At 44.9% G+C, this 26,112-nt stretch overlaps 2 protein-coding genes across 4 annotated transcripts; both read right to left on the bottom strand.

Annotated features, from left to right (window-relative positions):
* Window positions 1-9,805: 9,805 nt before the first annotated feature.
* LOC309397051 (histone H3.3A) lies at window positions 9,806-14,984 on the bottom strand. Of its 2 annotated transcripts, none has more exons than XM_081962744.1 (4): window positions 14,842-14,984; window positions 12,557-12,715; window positions 11,636-11,789; window positions 9,806-10,619 (listed from the first exon to the last, which is right to left on the bottom strand). In XM_081962744.1, the coding sequence occupies exons 2-4, from the start codon at window positions 12,682-12,684 to the stop codon at window positions 10,491-10,493; spliced, it is 411 nt and encodes a 136-aa protein (XP_081818870.1). In that variant the 5' UTR covers window positions 12,685-12,715; window positions 14,842-14,984; the 3' UTR covers window positions 9,806-10,490. The 2 variants fall into 2 exon arrangements, with proteins under 2 accessions (XP_081818870.1, XP_081818871.1); XM_081962745.1 differs by having other exon boundaries at window positions 12,557-12,712.
* A 1,403-nt stretch (window positions 14,985-16,387) lies between these two features.
* On the bottom strand, window positions 16,388-21,453 carry SELENOW (selenoprotein W). 2 transcript variants are annotated; one of them, XM_081962159.1, is made up of 6 exons: window positions 21,321-21,453; window positions 18,792-18,816; window positions 18,562-18,615; window positions 17,953-18,027; window positions 17,416-17,533; window positions 16,388-16,979 (listed from the first exon to the last, which is right to left on the bottom strand). In XM_081962159.1, the coding sequence occupies exons 1-5, from the start codon at window positions 21,347-21,349 to the stop codon at window positions 17,459-17,461; spliced, it is 258 nt and encodes an 85-aa protein (XP_081818285.1). In that variant the 5' UTR covers window positions 21,350-21,453; the 3' UTR covers window positions 16,388-16,979; window positions 17,416-17,458. The 2 variants fall into 2 exon arrangements, with proteins under 2 accessions (XP_081818285.1, XP_081818284.1); XM_081962158.1 differs by having other exon boundaries at window positions 16,388-16,945.
* Window positions 21,454-26,112: the final 4,659 nt, after the last annotated feature.

The following is a 26,112-nucleotide window of genomic DNA, read 5'->3' as shown; positions in this document are numbered from 1 at the left end:
AAAACAGGACAAGGAAGCAAAAGGATAAAACTGTCGTCTTTGGAACTGGGAAACCATGCGCTTCACTTTTGAGAAAAAATGAATTTTTCCAGTCCGACACCACGAAGAGGTCCGAGATCCAAGACCTGGAGAAAGAACGGGAGGGTTGCAAAATATGGCAGGGAGGGGGAGTTGCAGTGGACAACGGCAGGCCGTGAAGTTTTAAAAAAAGACATCGGTGCAAGGAAGCACTGCCCCCCCCCCCCCGCCATCCCAACTGGGTGGGTGGAAATAAATTAACGAGTCCTAAGGAAATAAATGGTCCTGATAATCTCTTGCCCGAGGAATCCACGTGCTAGTTAATTACAAGACATCGGTCTGGAAATAACCAGAGACTTTTCCTTGGTCAAGTGCACACAGACACATTCGCCCCTTATAATTATAATACATAGCCGGATTAGGGTCACGCTATTGCCAGGACAATTAATTTACCACCAGCCACCCCTCATTAAGGGAATGACAGCAAAGGGGAGGACAGGAGGGGGGGGGGTAAGCGTTCTTAATTGAAAATCCCAGCCCGAGAATAGAACTGGACGGATTAAGTTGGCCACGGACGGCGAAGGGGACGAGTAGGACTTCAGCAGGACAGGTCAATGCCCTCCAAGACCGCAGGAGAAAGGCACCGGGTTGAAGTATCTTGAGGGTCTTTTGGCTGTCCTGGAGAAGGATACGAGGTGGGGTGTCCTCTTCAATTCACTTTGGCTGGGAAATTCTGGGAGTTAAAATCCACTCAATTCCCCAGCATGCTGGCTGGAGAATTCTGGAATTTGAAGTCCATCCATATTAAAACATGCCAGCTGGGGAATTCTGGGAATTGAAGTTCAGCCATTTTACAGCATGCTAGTCCGGGAATTCTGGAATTTGAAGTCTGTCCATATTAAAGCATGCTGGCTGGGGAATTATGGGAATTGAAGTCCATCCATATTAAAACATGCTGGCTGGGGAATTCTGGGAATTGAAGTCAACACACTTTAAATCATGCCAACTAGGGAATTCTGGGAGTGAAGTTCACCCATCTTAAAGCATGCTAGTTACAGAATTCTGGAATTTGAAGTTTGTCCATATTAAAACATGTCGACTGGGGAATTCTGGGAATTGACGTTCACTCATCTTAAAGCATGCTGGCTGGGGAATTCTGGGAGTTGAAGTCCATCCATATTAAAACATGCCGACTGGGGAATTCTGACTGTTGAAGCCCCCCACACCACACCATCTTCAAGTTGCCACGGTTAAAGAACCCCGTGTTAGATTTTTGGGGCAGCGTCCACAGCTACCCCCTGGCCTCTCCCTTGCAAGCAAGCATTCGCGCACATGTGCGTCCCAATGACCTCAGTGAGCTAATAATCCTGGAATTACAGCCGCCTTTATTCCACGCGCGCATTTCAATTACGGCATGGAGCAGCAGCAGCGGCAGCGAGGATCTGGCATCGAGTCTTGGATTCTAGAGCAGCAGGTCCCGACGTATTAAAAAACGCAGATGAAAATGGATTTCCAGCAAAGCTTAATCCAACTCCCAATTTTCACAGCCACCCCCCGCCCACCCCCCAAAAATAGGCTGCCTGCAATTACACACTTACAATTTAATTTGTCCAACAGGCTTAGCTGGGAAATTGTAACAAGGGGAGGGGGGAGTTTGAAAGAAAAATAAAAAGGGGGGTGGAGAGAGTGAGAGACATGGGGGGTGGTGGATGAAATAAATAAGCATTAGCAGGGGGGGAAACACAATTTGCAGTATAGTCTTGTAAACACGGTCCTGGCTGGGAGGGGAAGGGAAAAAGATATTTTTGGTCTTGTTGAGATACAGAATCAGGCAGGCGGAGGTGATGTAATTAGGGGCATCTTTCCTAGCCGGGCTGATTGGGGGAGGTCTGCGTTGAGGGGGTCAAAAAAGTCAAAATGGCAGCTGGGACTGGACCGCGTCTTTTCCGTGTGCATTACATGTTCTATGTACCTTAAAAAGGAGCATGGTTTCAATCACGCCCGATCAGTCATTGGTCAATATCTTAAAATCCCCTTGGCTGTTTTCCTGGCAATTTTATAAAAATACTAGCCGGTAACACAGCACTGCCTGGTATTTATTTATAGCGGGAAAATGTCCGGACCAAACGTAATTTCTAATGTTGGATTTACCCCCCTTACCAGAGGGAGCCCCCTTGTGGAGTACTGTGAAGCCGTTAACATGGCAACTCCACTGCGCTGCACAATAGAAGCCATTTTATGGCAGTACAGCAGAAGCCATTTTAAGGCACAACAGGCTGTATTGTAACAGAACATTTACCCCAGAGGGAATGGGGATTTTGCAGTAACCTTCCCCTGGAGTGGGGAGGGAATGGAAACTTTACGGTATCCTTCCCCTGCCAAGCTGGCAAGGCAAACCACGCCCACCAAGCCATGCTGACAGAACCGGTAGTAAAATGTTTGAATCCCACCACTGGTCTGCTGAACAAAACTTCGCATTGGCGACATGAAGGGCATCTGGCCAGTAAACACTCTGCTAGCTCCATTCAGTTGCCCAGTCTCCATCCCACAAGGGATTATGGGGTCGTTAAATGATGATAAGAGCCAGATAGAAGTAGTGCTTGACTTACAACCATTTGTTTAGTGACTGAGGTTCCCACAACCCTGATAAAAACTGACGATCATTTTTCACGCTTAGGCTCACTGCAACATCCTCATGGGACCCAAATTCGGACACTTGGCAACTGGCATGTACTTATGACGGCTGTAGAGTCCCGGGATCACATGATCTCCTTTTGCCGCCATCTGACAAAGTCAGCAGGGAAGCCAGATTCACTTCACAACTTAACAACTGCACCGATTCACTTAGCAAGTAAGGTTGTAAAACGGGACAACTTTCACTTCACCACCCTTTCGCTTAGCGATGTGAATTTTGAGCTCAGCTGTAGTTGTACGTCAAGGACTACCTGTGGAACAGAAGAACTGCCTTCCTATGGAGGTTGTAGTTTCTCCATCTCTGGAGGGTTTCGTGAAGATCACTGGATGGTCACCTCTCCAGGGAAGTTTAATAGACTTTTCTTGCATGGGGCTGGGCTTGATGATCCTTGAGGTTCCCTTCCAACCTCTATTCTGATTCTGTTATATAAAGCCGGTAGATTTTCCTCAGTTGTAGGAATGACCTGCTTTTCTGCTGCCTGCTTATTCCGAAATTAAGCCTCCGTGGCCTGCATCCATGTTCGCTCACACTTGGGTTGCGCTCAACTAAAGCACAAAGCCACAAATTTGACGAGTTGTGTTCCTATCGCACAAAGGCTTCCAAACAAGCCAAGTACATTAAAGCTTAACAGGAAGGCCCAGTTTATGCAACAGGCTGGAAAAACAGCTGGACAGTAATTTCAATAAAATGCTCCATGCAAAATTGCCCAAGCGCATTCGGCTGGCTTTGGCATATTGCGCGAAGCGCTGTTAGAGTAATTAGAATGAGACCGCTGTTAAGTTGTTCATGAATACAGTCAGGTTGCTCTCGAAGGGATTTATGGTCAGCTATCACCGGACACATAGAGATCGATCACCTTTCCACACCATTCAAGAGACAGCAAAAAGCTAAGAAGGAAACAAGAGGTCTGGAACACACCCTTCCTAGCAATGCCCATCTAGATAAGCAGGGATTGACACCAGACAAACAATGTAGCGGAAAACAATACCCCGATCAAGGATCTACGAAGGAGAAAAGCATACCTCCACCAACATTGGCAAGGCAAGCTACTGTTTATGAGGAGGTAGCAAACTCAACACTCACTAGCACTGATGATGTTACCAAGTTGGGCAATGAAATGTCTGTGAGTAAACAACCAAGTTCAGAGAGTATCAAGTGGAAGTATCTCCTATTGGAAGTTTAATGTTTGATTGTAATGCAGTGTAGTTGGATTGTAGATGGAAGCAATCATGTTCAAAGAAACAACATTCCAAGCAATTCCATCTACATTTTTTTTTAGCGTGGGACATGCCAATTTTAAGAAAACTTGAGGTAATAAAAATAATTTTGATATCTGAGGTCATATATGCTTAAAAGCAGATGGAAGGTTAAGAAATAGGATGATATAGATAGAGACAGACAGACAGACAGAGTTACAAAGGACAGTTTCAACTCAATGTTTCTAACACAATGCTCAATATGCTGCAACAAATATTTTTTCCTTTTTTTTTTTGTTAGTTATCGATCTCTTACGCAACGTGGGACGCTCAAGGTATATAGGAAACTGGGTTTGAATAAAAATTAAACCAACATTTTGACAGTCCATGGCAGAAACAATAGGCTGGGGATTAGCTAGTAAAAGATGATTCCGGAAACCCACCCAGGAGTTTTGCAGGCTGCAATTAATTTACTACTCTTTGCTGTGCTTTTTGTCTTCCAATTTCACCAAGGGAGCCTTTCTCCTCCTTGGTTAATTAGAATCAACATAGTCAGTATGGAAATGGAGTTAATTGGAGGCACAAACAGGCCTTCTCATTCACTCAACCCCAGGGGCAGGAGTCTCAATTAACACCTCCCTTCTCTCCTGCAGAAAACTTGTAGGGAAAACAAGAGTTTGGGAGAAATGCCAGTTTAATGGGACATCTTGATCATCTACAGAGCAATTCAAATAAGGGAGATAGGTATGTTTACCCTGGAGTGGAGCAGGAAAACTGCCGGGTTTCTAATCTTGCAGGAATCCACAGATTTTGAGAAGCGTTGAAGGTGCTGGTTTATTTTTTTCTCTCCAGGAAACCCTAGATAGGATGCTAGAGGTCCTTGGAGTGAAACAATAGGAAAATGCAAGTTTGAGTCTTATCTTTTATCCTTCAAAATCTGTAGATGCAAAAATCAAAGAATTGTTCTTGTCGTTAGTTGCAAAGATGTGTCTGACCCATCGCGACCCCATGGACAACATTCCTCCAGGCCTTCCTGCCTTCCACCATCCTCTGGAGTCCATTTAAGCTCATGCTGACTGCTTCAGTGACTCCATCCAGCCACCTCCTTCTCTGCCGTCCCCTTCTTCTTTTGCCCTCCATCGTTCCCAGCATGAGGCTCTTCTCCAGGGAGTCCTTCTTCCTTCTCATTAGGTGGCCAAAGTATTTGAGTTTCATCTTCAAGATCGGGCCTTCTAAAAAGCAGTCAGGGTTGACCACCTCTAGGACTGACCACTTTGATCGCCTTGCAGTCCAAGGGACTCAATGCAGGAGTCTTCTCCAGCACCAGAGTCCAAAGGCCTCCATTCTTTGGCGCTCAGCCTTCCTTATGGTCCAACCTTCACAGCCATCCATTGCAACTGGGAAAACCACAGCCTTGACTATAAGCACTTTTGTTGGCAGGGTGATGTCTTTGCTTTTTAGTCTGCTGTCTGGATTTGCCACAGATTTCCTCCCCAGGAGCAAAGAATTGAGCGAAAGCTAATATGCACAAAGTTTTGGGGGTTTTTTTTGGAAAGAAACCCTTCAGGGGTTATCTATTATAAATTACCTATTCGGAAATTCCTCCTTAGTTGCTTCTTAGGTTGCTTCTCTCCTTGATTCGTTTCCATCCATTGCTTCTTGTCCTGCCTTCAGGGGCTTTGGAGAATAGCTTGACCCCCCCCCTTCTTTGGGGCAGCCCCTGAGATATTGGAAGGCTGCTATCATGTCACCCCTAGTCCTTCTTTTCATTAGACATACCCAATTCCAGCAACCGTTCTTCATGCATTTTTGCCTCTGGTCCCCTAATCATCTTTGTTGCTCTTCTCTAATCAGTTTGGTTTGAAAAGCAAAGGAGTTCGTTGCGCTAAAAGAATTTCACAAGAAAATAGCTAATTTGGAGAATTTCACAAGGAAATAGCTAATTTGGAAGCAGATTTGCAGCGCAAGCGGCGTCTTCCCAATTCACTTCCAAATTATATCTTCTCTTTTGGAGAGTGGTCGAATAACTAAGTTACTAATTTTGAGCCTTCCAGCCAAATAGCCCCAGCCTTATCCTGCTCCCACTTCTGAGAGATAGCTGGGGAATTCGTAGAATCAAAGTTTGCATATCTTCACATTGCCAAGGTTGAGGGATACCCTCATGACTCTGGAAGCACAAAGAAATAAAGAGGAAAAAGGCATTTCACTCGTTCAGTCCTAATAACTTTATTTAAGGAGATTTTTCACCACTCACAGGCCTTCGAGACTGAGGTTTGTATGTATTTGCATTTGGACCAAAACAAAATTGCATGCAAGATCACATCCGCATTGCAAGCGAAACAATTTTGCATGCAAAAACACACATATTTGCATGTGGGGGAAAGCCCTTATCATATGGGGGGAAAAATTCTGAAGAATCACATTGGCTTGATATATTCCCCCTCGCTCACATCCTACAGATATTTCTTACATCAAGAAAAAAAAATCGTTCTTGAGATAGCGTGTAATGGTTAAGGCCCCAAAAGTATTTGCATTGGGCCAAATTATCTTTCTTTCCAATGCCTTTTCTGTGGGGTTTAGTCAATGAAATTAACATTTTACTCCATTTTTACTACCAAGGGGAAATTTCTTGATGGGTGAGTTGTGGGTGCTCCAATCACTGGAGGTTTTAAGATGAGACTGGATGCCCGTTTGTCTGGAATGGTATAGTTTCCTACCTGAGTAAGGGGTTGGACTAGAAGACCTCTGAGCTCCCTTCCAGCGCTAGGATTCTATGTTCTCTTGAGTACACACTTGACCCTTTCAGTAAGGCCATTTCTCCAACCCCCCCCCCAGCTCCAAGGTCCAAGTGGGGGGGGGGAAACCACAGCCAGGACAAAACTACCCCTGTGTGCAAATCCCTCCAGGAATTCCAAGCCCTTGTTAATACCATCAGAAATGTTCCAAGGAAGGAGACACAGGCTGCCTGTGCAGTTCCAGGGCAGAGTTATCGGAGGGAAGGGGGGAGAGGGGAAACAGGAACAGACTGGAGCATGTACAGGTGCTCCTCGACTTACGGCCAAAATTTCCCTTGCTAAGAAAGGCCTTTGTTGAGCTCTGCCCCGTTTTACAAACTTTTTGCCTTCCTTGTCAAGTGAATCGCTTGCCGTTGTTAAGTCAATCATGCAGTCGCTAAGCAAATCCGGCTTGTTGGAAGCCAGCTGCGAAGGATGCAAATTAAAAATTACTTTTTTCAGTGATGTTGTAATTTCGAACGGACGCTAAACCAACGGTCGTAAGTCTAGGACTACCTACACAACTGGATCCCTGGGTCATTTGCCCTTCCTTGGCTTCTTGTTTGGATATCCTGAGCTCTTCTGGTGAATTCAAGGGCGTTACAGCTTCCCCCACCCAACCAGCTCCTAATTATATTAAAATATATATTTTAACTATAAATAACAGCATATGGGAGATTCTATTAAACTCTGAGATTCCACAATGTAAAAAAGATGTGGAGACTCTGGAAAGAGTGCAGAGAAGAGCAACAAGGATGATTGGGGGGCTGGGGGCTAAAACATATGAAGAACGGTTGCAGGAACTGGGTAGGTCTAGTTTAATGAAAAGGAGGACTAGGGGAGACAGGATAGCAGTCTTCCAATACTTGAGGGTGGGGGGTTTCAAGCTGTTCTCCGAAGCACCTGAGGGCAGGGCAAGAAGCAATGGGTAGAAACCAACCAAGGAGAGAAGCAACCTAGAATTAAGAAGAAATTTCCTGACAGTTAAAACAATTAACCAGTGGAACAACTTGCCTCCAGAAACTGTGAATTCTCCAATACTGGAAGCATTTCAGAAGAGATCGTACAACCATCTGTCTGAAATGGTATAGGGTTTCTTGCCTGAGCAGGGGGTTGGACTAGAAGACCTCCAAGGTCCCTTCCAACTCTATTCTACTCTGCTCAATTCTATTCCATTCCAAACAAAGTGAAGAGGAGAAAATATATATATATACAGCAGCCACTATTACACTAGCTAAGTTGAAATCAAACAAACCATGTTAAGAGCTAAAGATGACACACAAACCAAACAGGACAATTAACCAGTGGAAGGGGCTTGCCTTCAGAAATCCTGGGGACCCCATCACGGGAGGTTTTTAAGAAGGGACTGGATAGTTGCTTGTCTGAGATTGTATGGGGTCTCCTGCTTGAGAGGGGGATGGACTAGAAGCCCCCCCCCCCGTGGTCTCTTCCAGCTCTATTCTGATTCTGAAAACCACAGGCTTGCCACGTATTGCTGAGTTTGTGGCACTTCTGTGTATAAAAATCTCCTTGGTAGTTTTTGAATGAGACTCTACTGCCCTCTGCTGATCAGAAGGTATTTTACAGGAAGTTCAGTGTTGGGACTTTTTACAAAAGGTTGCAACTTTAGAGCGGTACCTTGGTAGTCAATTGCGTTGAAACTCATCGAATTCGGTACATTTTGACATGTAAATTTTGTACTCATTGTTTCTTTGGTACTCAATGCGCAAGCCACAACTTATCAGTGTGGGCTGCCTTGTGACTCAGTATCTTATTCCTTAAGGGGGGAAAAAAATCTGTGTGCTACTCTATTTTTCTGCTTGGGGATAAAGATAATATATGCAGGATTGCTGCACAAGCTATCAAAGTTTCTACTCGAGATTGTTTTATGAATGACACAAGCAATTAAATATGACTCAGCAGTTTGCAGTGACAGCCAAAAATGTCAACGCAATCTTAAATTGCATTAACAGAGGGATTCAATCAAGATCAAGGGAGGTAACTAATATCGCTCTATAAAGATGTAAGACTACATCTAGAATGCTGCGTCCAGTTTTAGTCACTATAAAAAAAGATGTTGAGACTCCAGAAAAAGTGCAGAGAACAACAACCACCAGGATTATTAGGGGACTGCAGGGTAAAACATATGATGAACGGCTGCAGGAACTGAGCATGGCTGGTCTAGTGAAGAGAAGGACCAGGGGAGACGTGATAGCAGTGGTCCAATATTTGAGGGGCTGCCACAGAGAGGAGGGGGTCAAGCTGTTCTCCAAGGCACCCGAAGGCCAGACAAGGAACAATGGATGGAAACTGATCAAGGAGAGATTCAACCCGGAAATAAAGAGAAATTTTCGGACAGTGAGAACAGTCAATCCATGGAACAGAAGCTGCCGTCAGAATTTGTAGGAACTTCATCACTGGAGGCTTTCAAGAAGAGACTGGACTGTCAGAAATGATGTAGGGACTCCTGCTTGGGCAGGGGTTGGACTAGATAACAATAATACAATAATATCATACAATAGCAGAGTTGGAAGGGACCTTGGAGGTCTTCTAGTCCAACCTCCTGCCTAGACAGGAAACCCTACTCCACTTCAGACAAGTGGTTATACAACATCTCCTTAAAGACTTCCAGTGTTGGGACATTCACAACTTCTGGAGGCAACATCTGTTCCACTGATTAATTGTTCTAACTGTCAGGAAATTTCTCCTCAGTTCTAAGTTGCTTCTCTCCTTGATTAGTTTCCACCCATTGCTTCTTGTTCTACCCTCAGGTGCCTTGGAGAATAGTTTGACTCCCTCTTCTTTGTGGCAACACTGGAAGTCTTTAAGAAGATGTTGGATAGCCATTTGTCTGAAACGGTATAGGGTTTCCTGCCTAGGCAGGGGGTTGGACTAGAAGACCACTAAGGTCCCTTCCAACTCTGCTATTGTATTGTATTATTGTATTATTGTTATCTACAAGGTCCCTTCCAACTCTGTTATTCCAAACTTCCATCTCTTCTGTTGTCCCGTATTGTCTCTTTCCTACTCTGGCACATCTGGTTGAAGAGCTTCGCAAACCCAACAGCTGTCTGTCCGTCTGAGAAAAAGTATCCCGTTAAGGCGAAAGGAAAGGAGCCCGGTTGTTTTCATTCAACATTTATTTTGTTTCCTTACTGACTCAAGGTAGTTCCCTATGGATACAAAGGTTAAGAGTCACAGACACAAGACAAATGGAAAAGAGGAAACGAAAAGAAAGCACTCCTTGTCTAAATACAAAGAAGAAGAAAACCCTACACGGTAAAACAAAAGTGTGTAGTGTTTTGCAAAAACACTTTTTACAAACTCAAGACCAAAAAAAACTCTTTATATCGCTTGAAACGCCTACACCTATATATTTTTTTTAAGTTTCGTATATAAAACCGGATCATTTCAAAAGTGTCCCCTTTGTTGGGTTTGGATTTTTTTTTCTTTTTTTTTCTTTTTTCTTTTTTTTGCAATTCTGGAAACAAAAAAAGTTTTACAAAAAAACATTATCCAGATGTCTTGCAGATTTCAAAGGTTTTGTTTTCTTTCTGGATTTTTTTTTTTTTTGCTTGTACATGATGAACAGCAATCAGATCTCCTGAACCTTGGAGAGCTACTATGATAGATTATCTAACATTTCTCCACATGTCCTAGCTACTACAAACAGGAATATTGGGGGGAGAGGGGGAGAGGGGAAGAGGGGGGGGGGGGAGAGAAGGAAAACCTGGAGTGTATTCTAATACACAAGCAGGGTGGGGCTGCCAAGAAAAGGGGGTTTAAGTGTTGGAAGGGGAGCGGAACTTAAGCGCGTTCACCACGGATGCGGCGGGCCAGCTGTATGTCTTTTGGCATGATAGTGACCCGCTTAGCATGGATGGCACACAAGTTGGTATCCTCAAACAGGCCCACGAGGTAGGCCTCGCTGGCTTCCTAAGGAATACAGAAAGGAACAATTAGAAAAGGGACTGATCGTTACACAATCTAAGTCGGGATGGGATTATACATTCCACTTTGCCGTTAACCTTCTGACCTTTCCTTGCTCCCCTTCCTCCCCTCCCAGGTCACATCCATACCGTGTCTATTCTATTTGGGCAACTGTTGCTCTCTTGATATCGCCAATGAAAAAAAAAAAAAAAGATCTTTGGACAGGGTGGATAAAAATTGATGATTTAAAAAAAATATCAATAAAATCTTAAAATTTAAATTGGATTTTGAAAAATCAAATATATTTTAATAAAATATATTTTGGATAGTAACATGTTTTCTAAAGATAGTTTTCTGTTGAAGATGCGTGCATAATTTAGTTTATTTCAGCACGAAACGGAGCTTCATTGTGTAGCAGAATAGTATATTCTGCAATATTGGGACTGGCGCTGAGGCAACAATGGGTCAAAGGAAGGACCGCTGCAGGACAGAGATGACAGTTGCTCTTTAAAAATTATGATTTAAATCGAGTTGATTTAAATCTATCCTGTGCTTGGAAGAGGATATTTCAGAGTGTGTCCTCCCCATCCCATCATGTCGTCGTCGTCGTCCCCCACACACACCTACACCTTATCAATGTATTCAAAAGACAGCTTTCCAGGCTCTGGAAGGGTCTTCCAAGACTGGGCCAGTCTTAGCATGGCACAAAAAGGAGAATCTCTGCAGAAATCCAGAGCCCTCTCATTACAGAACAAAGCACACTAAACAGCAGAAGCTTATGTGCCAGAACAAAGGTCTCTAACCTCGGCCACTTTACGACTTGTGGACTTCAATTTGTTCTGGCCAAAGTTGGAGACCCCTCTGCCAGAAGATTTAGCACTAGCAGTATTAGGGGGTACAGTCCTAGAGCAGACAAGAGCTTTTGGGACAACACTTTTGAGATAGGCTTGGCTGTCAGCGGAATACTTGCCTAACTACACTTTAAAACACTGAAGGGGGAGATTTTGAGGACAAACACTGACCTGCAAAGCCCCAATGGCGGCACTCTGGAACCGCAAGTCCGTCTTGAAATCCTGAGCAATTTCACGGACCAGGCGCTGGAAGGGCAGCTTCCGGATCAGCAACTCTGTGGATTTTTGATACCGCCGGATTTCTCGCAGGGCCACAGTGCCAGGCCTGGGTGGGATAATGTGGAAGTAAGTTTAACACGGCTCACCTCCCACAAGCGACTCCCAGGATCCTTTGAGAATCGGGAAAGTTCTTTCCACAGAAAAATTCTGTAGAGATTCTCAACCATCCAGGTCATGGGTCTCCACCTCTGACCAGAATAACAAGAGTTGGAAGGGACTTTAGAGGTCTTCTAGTCCAACCCCCTGCTCGAGGCAGGAAACCCTCTACCGTTTTGGATAAAGAGTGGTTCAATCTCTTCTTGAAAACCTCCAGTATTGGAGCACCCACAACTTCTAGTGGCAAGTTGTTCCACTGATGAATTGTTCTGTCTGGAAATTTTCTCCTTAATTGTAGTCCTAAAGGTGCTTTTCTCAGGAGGAAACTGGACTTCCTTTTTTTCTTTCGAAGACCTTTCGCTTCTCATCCAAGAAGCTTCTTCGGCTCATAGTGGGAGATATAAACTACGAATCTATGTTGTGAATCTATGAATGAACATAGATAGTTCATTCCCCACAATCCAGTCAGAGCTGAAGAAGCTTCTTGGATGAGAAGCGAAACATCTTCAAAAGAAAAAAACAAGAAAGTCCAGTTGCCTCCTAAGAAAGCACCTTCGGGATTTCCACAGAAAAGTTATTAATGATGGCAATCAAACAAAATGGACATGCAAACTTCCCCAATGGAGAAATAATTCTCGAGGTGAGAATGGGAACTCGTTGGGTTGCAGGGCCTACATCAACCACTCCCCAATTCCAGCAAAAGCTTAATCCAAATACCTGTAACGGTGAGGCTTTTTCACTCCACCGGTCGATGGTGCACTTTTTCGAGCAGCTTTCGTGGCCAGCTGCTTTCGTGGTGCTTTCCCACCAGTGGATTTACGGGCAGTCTGCTTGGTACGGGCCATTCTGGAAGTTTCTCAGGATGCAAGACGTCTGCTAACGAAGAGAGAGGATCCTTCATTATAAGACATTAACACTCTTCCAACATGTTCCATGTTTTAAAACAAAACACTAAGAAGCCTGACAATTTTCAAATATTTATCTTGATGTACAAAGTCAACTCGCTTTCTTGGAAAACAGTCTGCTTACAAGGAATATATTTATAAATAGAAAAAAATAAGAGAAAGGGGGGAAAAAACTTTCCAAAGCCTTTCAAAAAATAACTTTCCTACTTTGGCAACCAAAATCTGTGGAGAATGTGAGTTTCTTGAAACAGCCTTTTTCTTCCAACATACTTTTTTCAGGAGTTTCTTCTGTAAACTAATGTAAAATCATATTTTTTTCCTGACTGTTTACAACCCACTCAGCTTCAGAAAAAAAGTGATATTCTGAGTCCTGGACACTGCAAGAGAGGGCTTACCTCTCCTCCTAGCAGTTGTTAAATGGATCAATTTTATCCAATGGGTGTTGGTTTTTTTGCTGGAAATCGGAAGCAAGCACCAGAAACCAGCAAAAAATGTTGGAAATGATAGTTAAGCGCCTGCAGGATGTTGCAAAGATGAACCGGTTGCCAAGCCCCCATAATGTGATCCTGTGATTTCAGGGGGGACACTGTAACTTCAAAATTTGGGTGCTAAGTACCTTTTGCAGGAACTGGTTGTAAGTCAAGGACTATTGCTATTGTAAAACCACAAGGCATGTCTACTAATCCTTGGATCCGAGTAGGATCCACCGGACCTCCTGGACCACATTTAAAAAGTTTTTTAAAAAACTCTGATTGAAGAGGCCCAGAGGTTGCAGTAAATACAGGTGGTCCTCGACTTACAACAGTTCATTTAGTGACCATTCGAAGTTACAACAACACTGAAAAATGTTACTTATGACCGTTTAACATACTTATGACTGTTCGAGCCTCCAGGTGGACATGTGATTAAAATTCAGACACTTGGCAACTGACTCATATTTATGACGGTCGCAGTGTCCCAGGATATCCTTTTGCGACTTTCTGACAAGCAGTCAATGGGGAATTCAGATTCACTTAACAACTGGGTTGCTAACTTATCAATTTTGGTGATTCGCTTAAGAACCATGGCAAGAGACGTTGTAAAATGGGACAAAGCTCACTTAGCACTCAATGTCTCACTTAGCAACAAAAATTAGGGGCTCCATTGTGGTCATAAATTGAGGATTAAAACAAGGATTAACGTATTGGCAAGCAATAAATTTGCAGTACAAGCAAAATCTTAAATATTTGCAAAACCCATAGATAAAAATCCAGCTTTGGATTTGTGTTTTTGTGTCACGCAACAACTTTTACTGAAGAGACACTGAAAAAAAAAATCATTAAAACGGAATAAGAATTCCTTGTAATAAATGAAACAGATATTAAGATAGGATCAGGGCCCAGGAACAAAAAACGAGGAAGAGAAAAACACACAAACACACAACTCGGCAGCCTCGTAATTAACATCTAGAAATAATTTAAGATACAACTATCGTGAGACTGTCAGAGCCATCAGACTTCAACTCCCAGAATTCCTACTTAGAAGCTCCTTCCCAAATAAACAGCTTGGAATTCTGGGAGTTGAAGTAGCACCTAAACAGAGCCAGCTGGGTTGCGCGAGACTAGAGAAGACTCCACGCCCCAGAAGCCTTTGCGGAAACCGTTTCCTCCAATGGGCTGTTCGGAACGTTAGGAACACCAACCATGCCCCCGCCGCCCCCCTGAACGCACGTACGCCGCGGAGCTTTTCTTTCCCACTGGCCAGCGCGCGAGCACCCAATCGCCTTCTAGCCCGGGCTCGCTAAAGAGTAGAGGGTGGGGGGGGGGGAATGGCTTCAAAGGCTCCAGGCAGACTGACACCGACTGGGCGCCAATCAGCCTCCACCTTTCCAACCTATCACGAATGCGGCCGTAATCGTCGTCCTTTCGACCAATCGCCGGGGGAGGCACACGGAAGGCGGGATTAAAGCTCTACGGGTGTGGGGGGGGGCAAGAAAATGAAACGCATCGCCTCAAACGACCTCAAGTTTTTAATGCGCCCCCTTTTTTTTCCGTTGCCCCCCACACACATACCCGGCGTCGAAAGAGAGCTTACGGAAAAGACGGCGGTGGGGCTTACCTCAGCTCGTCCGCCTCGCGCTTCTGCGACCGTGGGCGCCGTTGGTCGTGTCGCGGCCGCGCTCGCGCTGCCTCCTCGCCGACTTCCCGCCTTTCCCGCCTGCCCCCACAGAAAATGGCGGGTTCCAAGGCCAGGCTTTTTAACCATCATGCACCGCGGCTGGAGAAGGAGGCGGGAGCCAGCGGAGGAGGGAGGGAGGGGGAGGGTCAGCTGAGGTGAACATGGCGCGTAGGCCGCCATCTTGGCCCCGCGGCCTTCCCGCCTCGTCGTCCAGTTTAACGAACCCGGGTGGATTTGGCGGCAGCCGCGAGTCAATGTTGTCGGCTTAAGGGCGGCTGGGATGAGGCAACCAGGGGATACAATAGAGATTTATAAATCTGGCTTCGCAGGATAACGCGGTCAGCCCGGAGAGAAGGGGGCGTAGAAGGATCCCGGTCGGATCCGTTGCCTTCCTGAGGGGAATTTCTCTCTCACCAATCTCGTATCTGTTTTATATCTCTTCTATGGCCGTCCTCTGCCTTTAATGCCTTTATATCAGGTATCTAGGTGGACTATAAAGGGCTATGTAAGCGTGCGGGTGTATAATATACAGGCGACCCTCGACTTCCAACAGTTCGCTTAGTGACCGTCCAAAGTTACAACGGCCCTGAAAAAAAGGGACTTGGCATTTTTCATACTTATGACTGTTGCAGCATCCCCAGTCATATGATCAAAATTTTAGATGCTTGGCAACTGACTCGTACCTATGACGGTTGCAATGGGGTTATGTGAGTGCGTTTTGTGTCCTTTTTACAAACGAATTCAATGGGGAACCCAGATTCCATTAACTGGGACTAAGCTGCAGTGATTCACTTAACTATGTCAAGGAAGGTCGTAAAATGGGTCAAAACTCGTCTCCCTTAGCAATATCAATTTTGGGGTCAACTGTGATTGCAGGTTGAGGACTGCGTGTAGACAGGCCTATACTTAAGTCATTATTTGATATATTCCATTAATTTTAAATACTTCAAGGCAGCAAATTTATGTAATACTGCTTCCTGCTCATATTTCCCCCACAACCATCACCTTCTGAGGTTGCTTCGGCTGAGAGTGAGCAATGGGCCCAGAATCACCTAATGGAATTTTATAGATTTCTAGCTTGTTTTAACCACTAGATCAGGGGTGTCCAAACTTGGGAACTTTTAAGACTTGTGGACTTCAACTCCCAGAATTCCCCAGCCAGTATGGCTGGCTGGGGAATTCTGGGAGTTGAAGTCCACAAGTCTTAAAAGTTCCCAAGTTTGGACACCCCTGCACTAGACCAAACTGGCTAGCTAGCAGTTACAAAGGGAATTATGACCAGTCCTCACCCTCATGATCATTGTAGCAAAGTCGGGGGGGGGGGGGGGGGGAGGAGCCAGATTCATATTTTCTCATCTTTTCCTACTATCTCCTGTTGGTAATCTTACGATTTAACCCTTGTTTGCATCTTATCATTAATGATTGTAACTATGATTTATGACCTACTCATCTTTCCAAGGTGGGTTTCCACACAGGTTGCAACATCTTGGAAGTAACATTTTATTAAAAGTTCAGTGCGTTTGACAATGTTTGAGCAAAGAAGTCAGAAGTGGGTATAAAGCACATAATCCTGTAATAGGGAAGTGAGGAGCAGCAGGAAAGAAAGAATGCACATTTTCAAGTTAAGATGTTTTAGGATTCTAAAATTGTAGTTCGAGACAAAGGTTTTTTTGCATCTGGTTTCATCAAATATTGGAAGCGTTTGGATACGACGAAAGCAAACATTTGATGAATGTCCACTCTTCCTATTTTTTCTCCTTTTTCACAATTAATGGCCAATAATGCAAGTATTTAAAAAAAACACACACAAAGAAAACTGTATTTGCATGCAGCACACAATGAAAACAGAAGGCAGATATGTTAGGAGTTGCAGACTTAATTCACACCCAAGCACTGAATTAGAGCCCAAGTTTTTCCATCCGGCCTTGATCAGGTTGGCATCCAGCGCAAAGTTTTCAGGGAACTGCCAGGTGTCAAGCAACATTTCAGCAGCTCCCGTCATTGAGCGATTCGCCAAGATGAACAAAACAGATTTTTTCTTGAGCTACCAAACAAAGAAGAAATTTGTTTTTAAAATCCTGCTTGTGGAAGGAAACAAAAGATTCTTTAGAATGAAGGATTGCTAATATTTGTTGCCATGTTTGCAAATAACATTAAAAGTAATCACATTTGATTATTTGCGGGAGGCAGGGTAGCAGCTGTTCTTAAATACATGCTAGTCTTTTTATATTTCAGATCTGCAACACATGGACAAAGCCATCTAGAAATTCTCCAAGCCAATGTTAATAAAAGATCCACTGCTTTTAGAGAAAAGTGTTTTTTCTGTAACATTTTTTTTAAAAGAAAAAGAACTTATTCCATTTTGGGGAAGGGCAACGTTTTACTGGGACCCTTTGAGAAGTTAAAGATTGATGTCATCCCCATAGGGGCCCCAGACCCATCATTCTTTACAGCAGATATTTTTTAGACAAAATACAACAAATAAAAGGAACTTCAAAATAACTCTGATTTTACCTTTGTTGCATTTTGAACTGCTAGCCCACGCCTAAAGTGGTCCTCATGCCAAATTTGCTTTGATGGCCTTAATTATCTTGTTGAGTTTGGCATCATCGTCCACAAAGCCATCTCCGTTCTAGAGAAAAGAAGGAAAGATTCAGTTCTGCTGTGTAAACGACACAAGGAATTTGCTGCACTACTAAAAATAGCAAAGACTCTTCATGCCAGGGCACGCTCAAGCCATTGCCTCCAGGCAGATTTATTACTTTTCCTGGAAAAAGAAATCTGCCCTTCAGTGAACTAGATTTGCTCTTAATGAGAGGAAGCATTTTTCTCAACGCAACAGAAATTAGCGTGGCAAAAGGGGGAAGAATGCTCAACCGTCTTTCTTGGAATATCATTTCAGGACCTCTCCCCAGGAAATTGTGCCTTTGAATTCTTCCACAAGGAGAGGTTTCCTGTCTATCTGAAATACCGGTTAAAGCAGGGTTACAAGCCCTCTGTGTTCTTTGTTGACTTCAGTAGAAGGGTTTTTGATGTTGTTGAGCTGCTTACCTTTTTGGAGTGCACCGTCTTCCCAGCTACAATCACTTCAAACCATCCTGTGACTTGTGGAGTCCCTTCGCCGCTCTAGATGGAACAAAGACACCATCATCACCCCTTAACCACCACAGTCGAAACACAAACATGCACCCGTCAGGGATCTCCCAATCACCATCTCCTAAACTTTGAACCCAGATCCCTCTCCCACACTCAGTCCAGTGCATGGACTGAATCCAACCTGGATGCAACTGTCAAGCATCCAAGTGTAAATCACCAGGGGGGTGCTGTGTTGGTCAAGTGTGAAAAATGGTTGTCCATTTATTTTCAATGCCATTGTAACTTCAAATGGTCACTAAAGGAACTGTTGTAAGTCAAGGACTACCTGCAGAAATCTCAACTATTTCTCAACCTCAGCAACTTTCCCTATACTACATGGAAGGGGACTGTAAAAGATCAGATGTTTTTAAAGCAAGTTTTTCAGCTTCCATCATGTCTTTACAGAGCCGAAACCTTAAAGTGCAGTTGATAAATTACTTAATCTTCTCATTTAGGGAACCCCATGAAATGACCAGAGGAAGAAAAGGAAGGAAGGTGGAATCGGGAACGGATGGAAAGACTCACAATTTCCAGCTTGCCTGGAAACTCCTTTTCGAGTTCCTTCTTGAGCTGTTGAAACTACAAGGGGAAAAAAGGAGAAAGTTGTAAAGTTCAGAAAGATCCAAGCTAAATAGTTTCTCAGAGAAATTAAAGCTCACTTGGAAGAAGCATATAAAATGCAATTAAAAGACAGAACTCCCAGATATGACAATTAAAAATAACTCCCAGCTCACCATTAAAAATAATTGACATACCTTGGGTTTGTAGCCTCAGGCTCCACTAGAAGCAAAAGGAAAGGAAAAATTAACATTTCTGCCCATTTGTCAGCACAAGGAGCTGTCTCATCATCATCATCATCATCATCATCATCATCATTCTCTATTGTGCTCAATCAGATCCCTATAATGGCAAATCCAGAAACTTTGACTGACTTTGACAGTGGATACATTTTCCTGGACCTGCCAAAACCTCAAGATAACATTTTTTCTTGGAGGAAAATAGAAACGGTCCTTGATTTACCACCCAACTGGGACCAATGTTGCTGCTGCCCACCCCAGCAGGGTGGTGCCAAAAATGCCAGTCAATGGAGATAGCTAGACGTGGTTCCATCCAATGGGAAAGCCCAAGAGCCACATGCAGGAACCTTGCGTCAGAGAAACTGAGTCACGGCTGCTGTTTTGCCATGGAAAAAGACAATAAAGAACATTTGTCACATTTTAGGGACTGGTGTGAGCCAACATTGTTCGGCAGCCACCAAAAAAGCAAACACAGTTCTGGGCTGCATTAACAGAAGGCTAGTATCGATATCATATGAGGTGTTAATACCAATGCCTTAGTAAGGCCACACCTAGAATCCTTCATCCAGTTTTGGTCACCACGATGTAGAAAAGATGTGGAGACTCTGGAAAGAGTGCAGAGAAGAGCAACCAAGAGGATTAGGGGACTGGAGGCTAAAACAGATGAAGGACGGTTGCTGGAATTGGGTATGTCTAGTCTGATGAAAAGAAGGACCAGGGGTGACGTGCAAGCAGTGTTTTAATATGAGGGGCCGCCACAAAGAAGAAGGGGGGGGGGTCAATCTATCATCCAAAGCACCAGAAGGCAGGAGAAGCGGCAATGGATGGAAACTAATCAAGGAGAGAAGCAACCTAGAACTAAGAAGAAAGATCAATCAATCAGTGGGACAACTTGCCTCCAGAAGTTGTGAATTCTCCAAAACTGGAAGTTTTTAAGAGGAGATTGGGCAACCGTTTGTCTGAAATGGGATAGGCTCTCCTGCCTGACCAGGGGGTTGGACTAGAAGACCTCAAAGATCCCTTCCAACTCTTGTTATTCTGTTTCCATCTATAACCATGTATTTTTCTGTATGGTTACAGTGCTGTCCCCTTGGATGGGGAGACCAAGATGGAAGTGCCGCTCGTAAGGTAACAGAGCCCAGTATGGGAGGCTGAGTTTGGTCTACCAGCAAGCCACAGTTGCATTCCCATTGGCTATGCAGAATCCAAGACCCTCTACGAGTCCAAATTGGACAATTAGATGGGGCAGAGGAATTTTGGAACTTATCCAGGTGCCTCATTCCTTCGGTGACAATATTTTACTCAGGGGTCGGGGAAGCCATTCCCTATAGACTTGGAGTTCAGGTAATGCTCCATTTACAGCCATTCATTTACTGATCCCTCACAGTTAGGACAGCACTGAAAAAAGTGACTGATGATCAGTTTTCACAATTGTGACTGTTGCCCCATCCCCAGGGTTGCCTGATCAAAATCCAGACACGGGGCAACTGCTTCATGTTTATGACACCTGCAGTGTCCTGGGGCCATGCAATCCCCTTTTGCCCTCTTCTTACTAGCAAACTCATTGGGGAAGTAAGAATCACTTAACAACCGGGTTACTCACTTATCAACCACAGTGATGCACTTAGCAACAGTGGCAAGAAAGGTCATAAAATTGGGGGGGGATCCACCTAACAAGTGTCTCCCTTTATGACAAAAAATTTGGGCACCACTGCAGTCGTAAGTCAATGACTATCTGCACACAGTCCAAGTCTAGCCCTGAATGCACCCAGGCCTTTCTAATTTTATTTCTATATCCAGTTCAGACCACCCATCTGACTCTTCATGCATTTTCATCCCTCAAAAGGCAGCATCAATGCCCCATTGTTTAAAAATCACTCCCCCCTCCCTCCTCCCCAAAACCACTCCACAGCATGCACAGCCAACTTTTTGCAAATCTCACGTTCAAGAAAACGTTTGAAGATTTCCCATCTCCCCTCCAGCTCTGAACACAAGGCTCAGCCCACACCCACCAGATTTATTTATTTATTTGTTAGCTCCACGATACCAGTGATAGGATCCAGGGCCCTGCAACCCCCTCTCCAAACATAATTCAGTAAGCCATGGTTAACTTCCTCAAACTGGCTTCTGCCGTGATGCACTCTCCTTATTGCCCGCAACGTGACCGCAGGGCGCAGCTGCTTTGCCCCACGGGATGCAGAGGGGCTCCCCTACTCATTTCCCCTAGGCAACAGCAAACTTTCGCTGAAATCGGGAGCCCCATTTTCCATTGCATTCATTTTTAAAAAAATTTGCACGGGAAAAAAAAAAGCAAGATTCCGACGACTATAAAACGCCACCTGTAAACGCCTAGGAAACCCAGAAAGCAAGCTCTTGCCTCTCTCCCAAAAGGAGGGCCCCGCCTGGCTGGAAGCCCCTTCCCCAAAGGCTGCAGAGCCCACCTCGCCCAGCGGGAAGAGCGGGGATCACCGGGCCGCGCTTCCTTACCAATAAACCACCTTGATCTTGACCGCCATGGCTGCGCGCGCCGCCTCGGAAGAGCCGACAGAACTTTCGGATCTCCAAGGTTCTGATTTGGAGCGTTGTGTCGCCCAGGGTTTTAACCCGACGCTCGGAAGATACCACCGCGCGGGGGAAAGGAAGGGGTGGATATATATGTGTCCCCCCTCTTCTGGACAAACTATTCTAGCGGCGACCAGAGTCACGTGACAACCGCAGAGCTGAGCATGGGGATTTTTTTAAAAAAAATATTAAAATAATCACCCCCCCCCCTTTTGTTTCTCCGCCCCCGAAGCGACCTGCAAATCGCTGTTTCAAAGTGAATAGAAATAGTGCATGGAATGTGTGCGTGAAATGAACCGAAGGGAGGGGGAAAAAGCGCGATTAAATAGTCCGTAACCTGAGCCAGAGACCGTTCTGCAATTCCCTGAACTTAATGAAGGGAAATACTCAAGTGTAAATAAATGACATTTCGATTTTAACTGTCCTTGGAAAGATTCTAATAAAAAGTAACCACTGAGCCCAGGGAGTTACACAGTTGCAGTTGTATTCCCCTTTGCACAGAAGCTGGTGTTAAACCATGATTGGCCCCGACCGTAGTTGGTTGGCTGAGTCCCGATAAAAGGTAGTTAACAAAGAAGTCCAGGAAACTGCAATGATGCAAGCGCAGGTATTCCTCAACTTAGGACCAATAACTGCCCCCACGGCGAAGCAAGATGGTTGTTCAGTGAGCCGTGACCAATTTGAGCGCCTTTGGTGCCAGGGTCCTTAGGCGAATCACTGCAGTTAAGGCAGGGGTGTCCAAACTTGGGAACTTTAAGACTTGTGGACTTTAACTCCCAGAATTCCCCAGCCAGCCATGCTGGCTGGGGAATTCTGAGAGTTGAAGTCCACAAGTCTTAAAGTTCCCAAGTTTGGACACCCCTGAGTTAAGGGAATCGGGTGGTAATTAAGCAAATCTACCTTCCACCCACCCCTCCCATTGACTTTGCTTGTTGGAAGCAGTCTGGGAAAGTCGTAAATATGGATCGGGTGATCCCCGGACGCTGCCACGGTCATAAGTACGTGCCGGTTGCCAAAACACCTGAATTTTGATCCCATGACCCTAATGCTGTGGTGGCCTAGAGGTGGAGCTTCTTGCCTCACAAACTCTGTCCTAGATAGAGACAGATCTCTCTTTCTCTGGGCACTCTTGAGAATATCTCTGCTGAACAAAACCTTGTCCTGGCGACAGGAAGGGCATCCGGCCATTAAAACACTCTGCTAGCTCCATTCAGTTGCCCAGACTCCACCCCGCAAAGGATTATGGGGTCGTTAAATGTAAGTGATGATCGTAGAGCTGCTATGAGGGTCGTATGTGCAAGAACCAGTCCTAAGTGCCATTGAAACTTCGCATGGTCATTAAACAAACGGTTGTAAGTCGAGGACTACCTGTGGTGAACCAGCTGAAATGCCGGCCGTATGGCAAATGTGGGAAAGTCATCAGACATAAACGGTCATTAACGGTCATTTTATTGCCCATTTAATGTGAAAGGTTACATGACTACCGACACCATTTGGTTAAGCTTTGGTTTATCTGAAGAACCCCCAAATTAGGATTTTACCCTAATAAAAGGCCGGCTTGCCTGGAGCGAGAATGTTTTGTTTTTTGTTTTAATTTACCAGAGGGTGAATAAATGTGGATCCTTTGGTCTTCCACATATGACTTAGTTGATCTGATAAAATATTCAAGGGAAATTATTCTCTTGAAATCTGTAAGCGGCGTGTAATTGGAATTCGATAAATGGGCGGCATAAATGGATGGATGGTCATTGAAACAGCGAGGCTCATACACTGGAAAGACAAATGACCGCTCCCCCAAATTTGTTCCGTGGGCGTGACGAATGATTCCGTAATCAGCCGATGATGTCTATGGACATAGACTTTCTATGGATAATTACAGGAAAATATTTGCAGACTGCATGAGGGAGGGCTTGGAATGCAGGTAGTCCTCTACTTACAAGGGTTTGTTTAGCGACCGTTCGAAGCAGTGGTGGAATTCAGCCGGTTCTATCCAGACGAGGTTTTCAAGAAAAGAAAGGAAAAAAAACAATTTTCACCTAACAATGGTGGCGATGAAGGTCACGTGATTCACTTAACAACGGCCCTGCTTAGAAAGAGAAATTCTGTTCCCAGTAGTGATGGTGGTGGGGGTGTCGTAAATCAAGGACTGCCTGCAGCTGTCTGAGATTTTGCAGATGTTCCACCGTTGCAACCGATAATCACTCAAAGATTTGCATTTTTGAAACATACAAAGTTTTGCTAGTTTTCTCTCTGGCCGCTTCATGCCTTATGCTGGGTTTGGCTATTTTACGGGTCGATATATTTAGAGAACCCAGAAAATGAATTAATTAAATAACCCAGATGATCTTCCTGTTTAGATCACATCAAACGTCCCATTCATGTTTTTGCCAGGGTTGAGATGTCTTCGATTGGAGCCGCCTTGCTTAAAAACGAATCATCAGATACTGCCTGTTCTCACATCAAATATTTCACGCCTATCGCCCGATCGGTTGTGGTCGAACAGCGTTCTTCCGAAGATACCAAAATTAGAATGATGGTCGGCTAACACAAGGCCGGCTTGCCTGGAGCGACAATTTGCAATTCTAAAGAAAGAGCAAAACAGCCACAGAAGCACGCCATTTTCCATCATGAGACTGGCAAGGTTAGGCTGAGCATGCCTTTTTCTGCAGAGAGAGCGCGAAATCCCATTCCAAAGGATGACTGTTCTTTGCAGAGCCAATGAAAAAACAGCCTTCCATCACTGTAGGTGAGGGGGGTGATGGTCCCTGAATCCAGGGGTGAAATGCTCCCGAACCGGTAGTTCTCACGATCAGCTGTGCAACAATCACAACTTTTATTCGCTAGAAAGCAGGAAATCCTGATTCCTATGAAACTAAATTGTGTGGTACAGCTGTTTCCCCCCCCCCCCACTCGCTGTTCTACTTACCTTCGCAGACTCGGAAAAGGCTTCTTCGTCCTCCTTTTCCAGCGCTGCGCGGTATTGCCTGCGGTGCACCTGTGCGCGAAGCGAACCTGTAGGAAAGCGAACCGGTAGCAGACGTCAGAGCATTTCACCCCTGCCTGAATGCATACAGATAGTTCTCAACTTACCCCCATTCGTAGTTACAGCAATGATGTTGTAGCAGAGGTGGGTTCAGCCCGGTTCGGCTGAGTAGATAGTAGCTTGGCCTGCCACGCCCCCAAACTGGTTCTACGGTGGCGCCATCTTGTTTTTTGCTTCTGCGCAGGCAGACCCCCTCTTCTTTACGGCAGCCACAGGAGTTCCCTCTCCCTCCAAGGCAGGGGTCTCAAACTCAATTTCATCGAGGGCCGCGCCAGGCTGTGGTTGACCTTGTGGGGAGTGGGTGGCCGACTGGGTAGGCTTGAGGCCACTCCCCAAACGGCTGGCATTTTCCTTCTCACATTGGGTAGACATGGCCGAAGTGATGCCGGCCAGCCCCTTACGTTTTCCAGGACAGCCCCATGGGCCAGATCTGACCTCATCGCAGGCTGGATGCGGCCCGTGGGCCTTGAGTTTGACACCCCTGCTCCAGGACATCCAGGCGCACCTTATCTGGGATTCCCTCTGCTTCCCACTAAATGTCCCGTGTGCCTGGAGTTACGACGGTCACCAGGACTCCAGCTGTGGCTGAACGATGAGATCATAGGACATTTCGGTTCCCATGACTTAGTAAGGGAAATTTCAGACTCAATTTTGGTCGTAAGTCCAGGACAACCTGTATTGGCTACGGATGGAAGGTAATGTTGATTTCTACTGCCCCCTAGTGGGCAAGGAAAAACATTGCAGTCTACCCATCTCTCGTAGGTAGGATTCTTGAACTATGTGGTGTTTTTTTTTATGGAGTTGGTCTATTATTGCAACTTTCCGGCTAACTCACTTCTTCAGCTCTTCCCTTCTCTGTCAATCAGCCTAGTAGTTGCAACACACGGATTCGTGGTGAAAATAGCTCAATTGAAGCCGCAGGGTTAATATATAATGTTCAGAAAACTACTTCAAGTGGTAAATCAATATTTAATTTGAGAGTAAAGTTTTCTGGCACAAGATTTAATTTGAAAAGGTTTTTTTTTTTGGGGGGGGGGGGGGGGAATGGGACTGCATTCTGTATGGCCGTGTTTATCAACCATGGCAACTTTGAAGACGGCTGGACTTCAGCTCCCAGAATTCCCCAGCCAGCACAGCATAGTACAGTCTAGCTGGCTGGGGAATTCTGGGAGTTGAAGTCCACAAGTCTTAAAGTTCCCAAGTTTGGACACCCCTGTTATAGAAGAAGAAATTTAAGGGGAGGGGAAACAAGGTCCGGTGTGTGTGTGTGTGTAGAAGTGCATTGTAATATTAGGTGTGTTTTTTTTTCCTTTCTCTTTTTTCCTCTTTAGATCTATATGTCTATGCTTGTATTATTTGCATTAAAAAAAATAAAGAAATGGTCCTAAGTCCCTTTTTCCAGTGTAACTAAGAAAGGCTGCTAAACGAAGCGTTGTAAGTAGAGGACTACCTGGTACATCCCTCGGAGGTCCAAGGAGCTTGGGGCTTCCATGAAGTGGCCTGGGCTCTTTTCCTGATTTTGTTTGGTTAAGCTTTGTCAAAAGAAAGGGAGGTTCCTTCCTTCCCCCCCCCCCCCAACCTCACCTTACCCCACCTCCAGGGGTGGGAGGTGCAGCCCTTAATCTTTGATAAAGGTGCAGACTTAAGATAAAAATCCCAGATTGTGGACAGGAA

The sequence above is a fragment of the Natrix helvetica genome (genome assembly GCF_964273705.1).
Source record: "Natrix helvetica genome assembly, chromosome: 9".
Lineage (NCBI taxonomy): Eukaryota > Metazoa > Chordata > Lepidosauria > Squamata > Natricidae > Natrix > Natrix helvetica.
The sequence above is the reverse complement of the archived record's forward strand: the minus strand, read 5'-3'. Positions and strand labels throughout refer to the sequence as shown.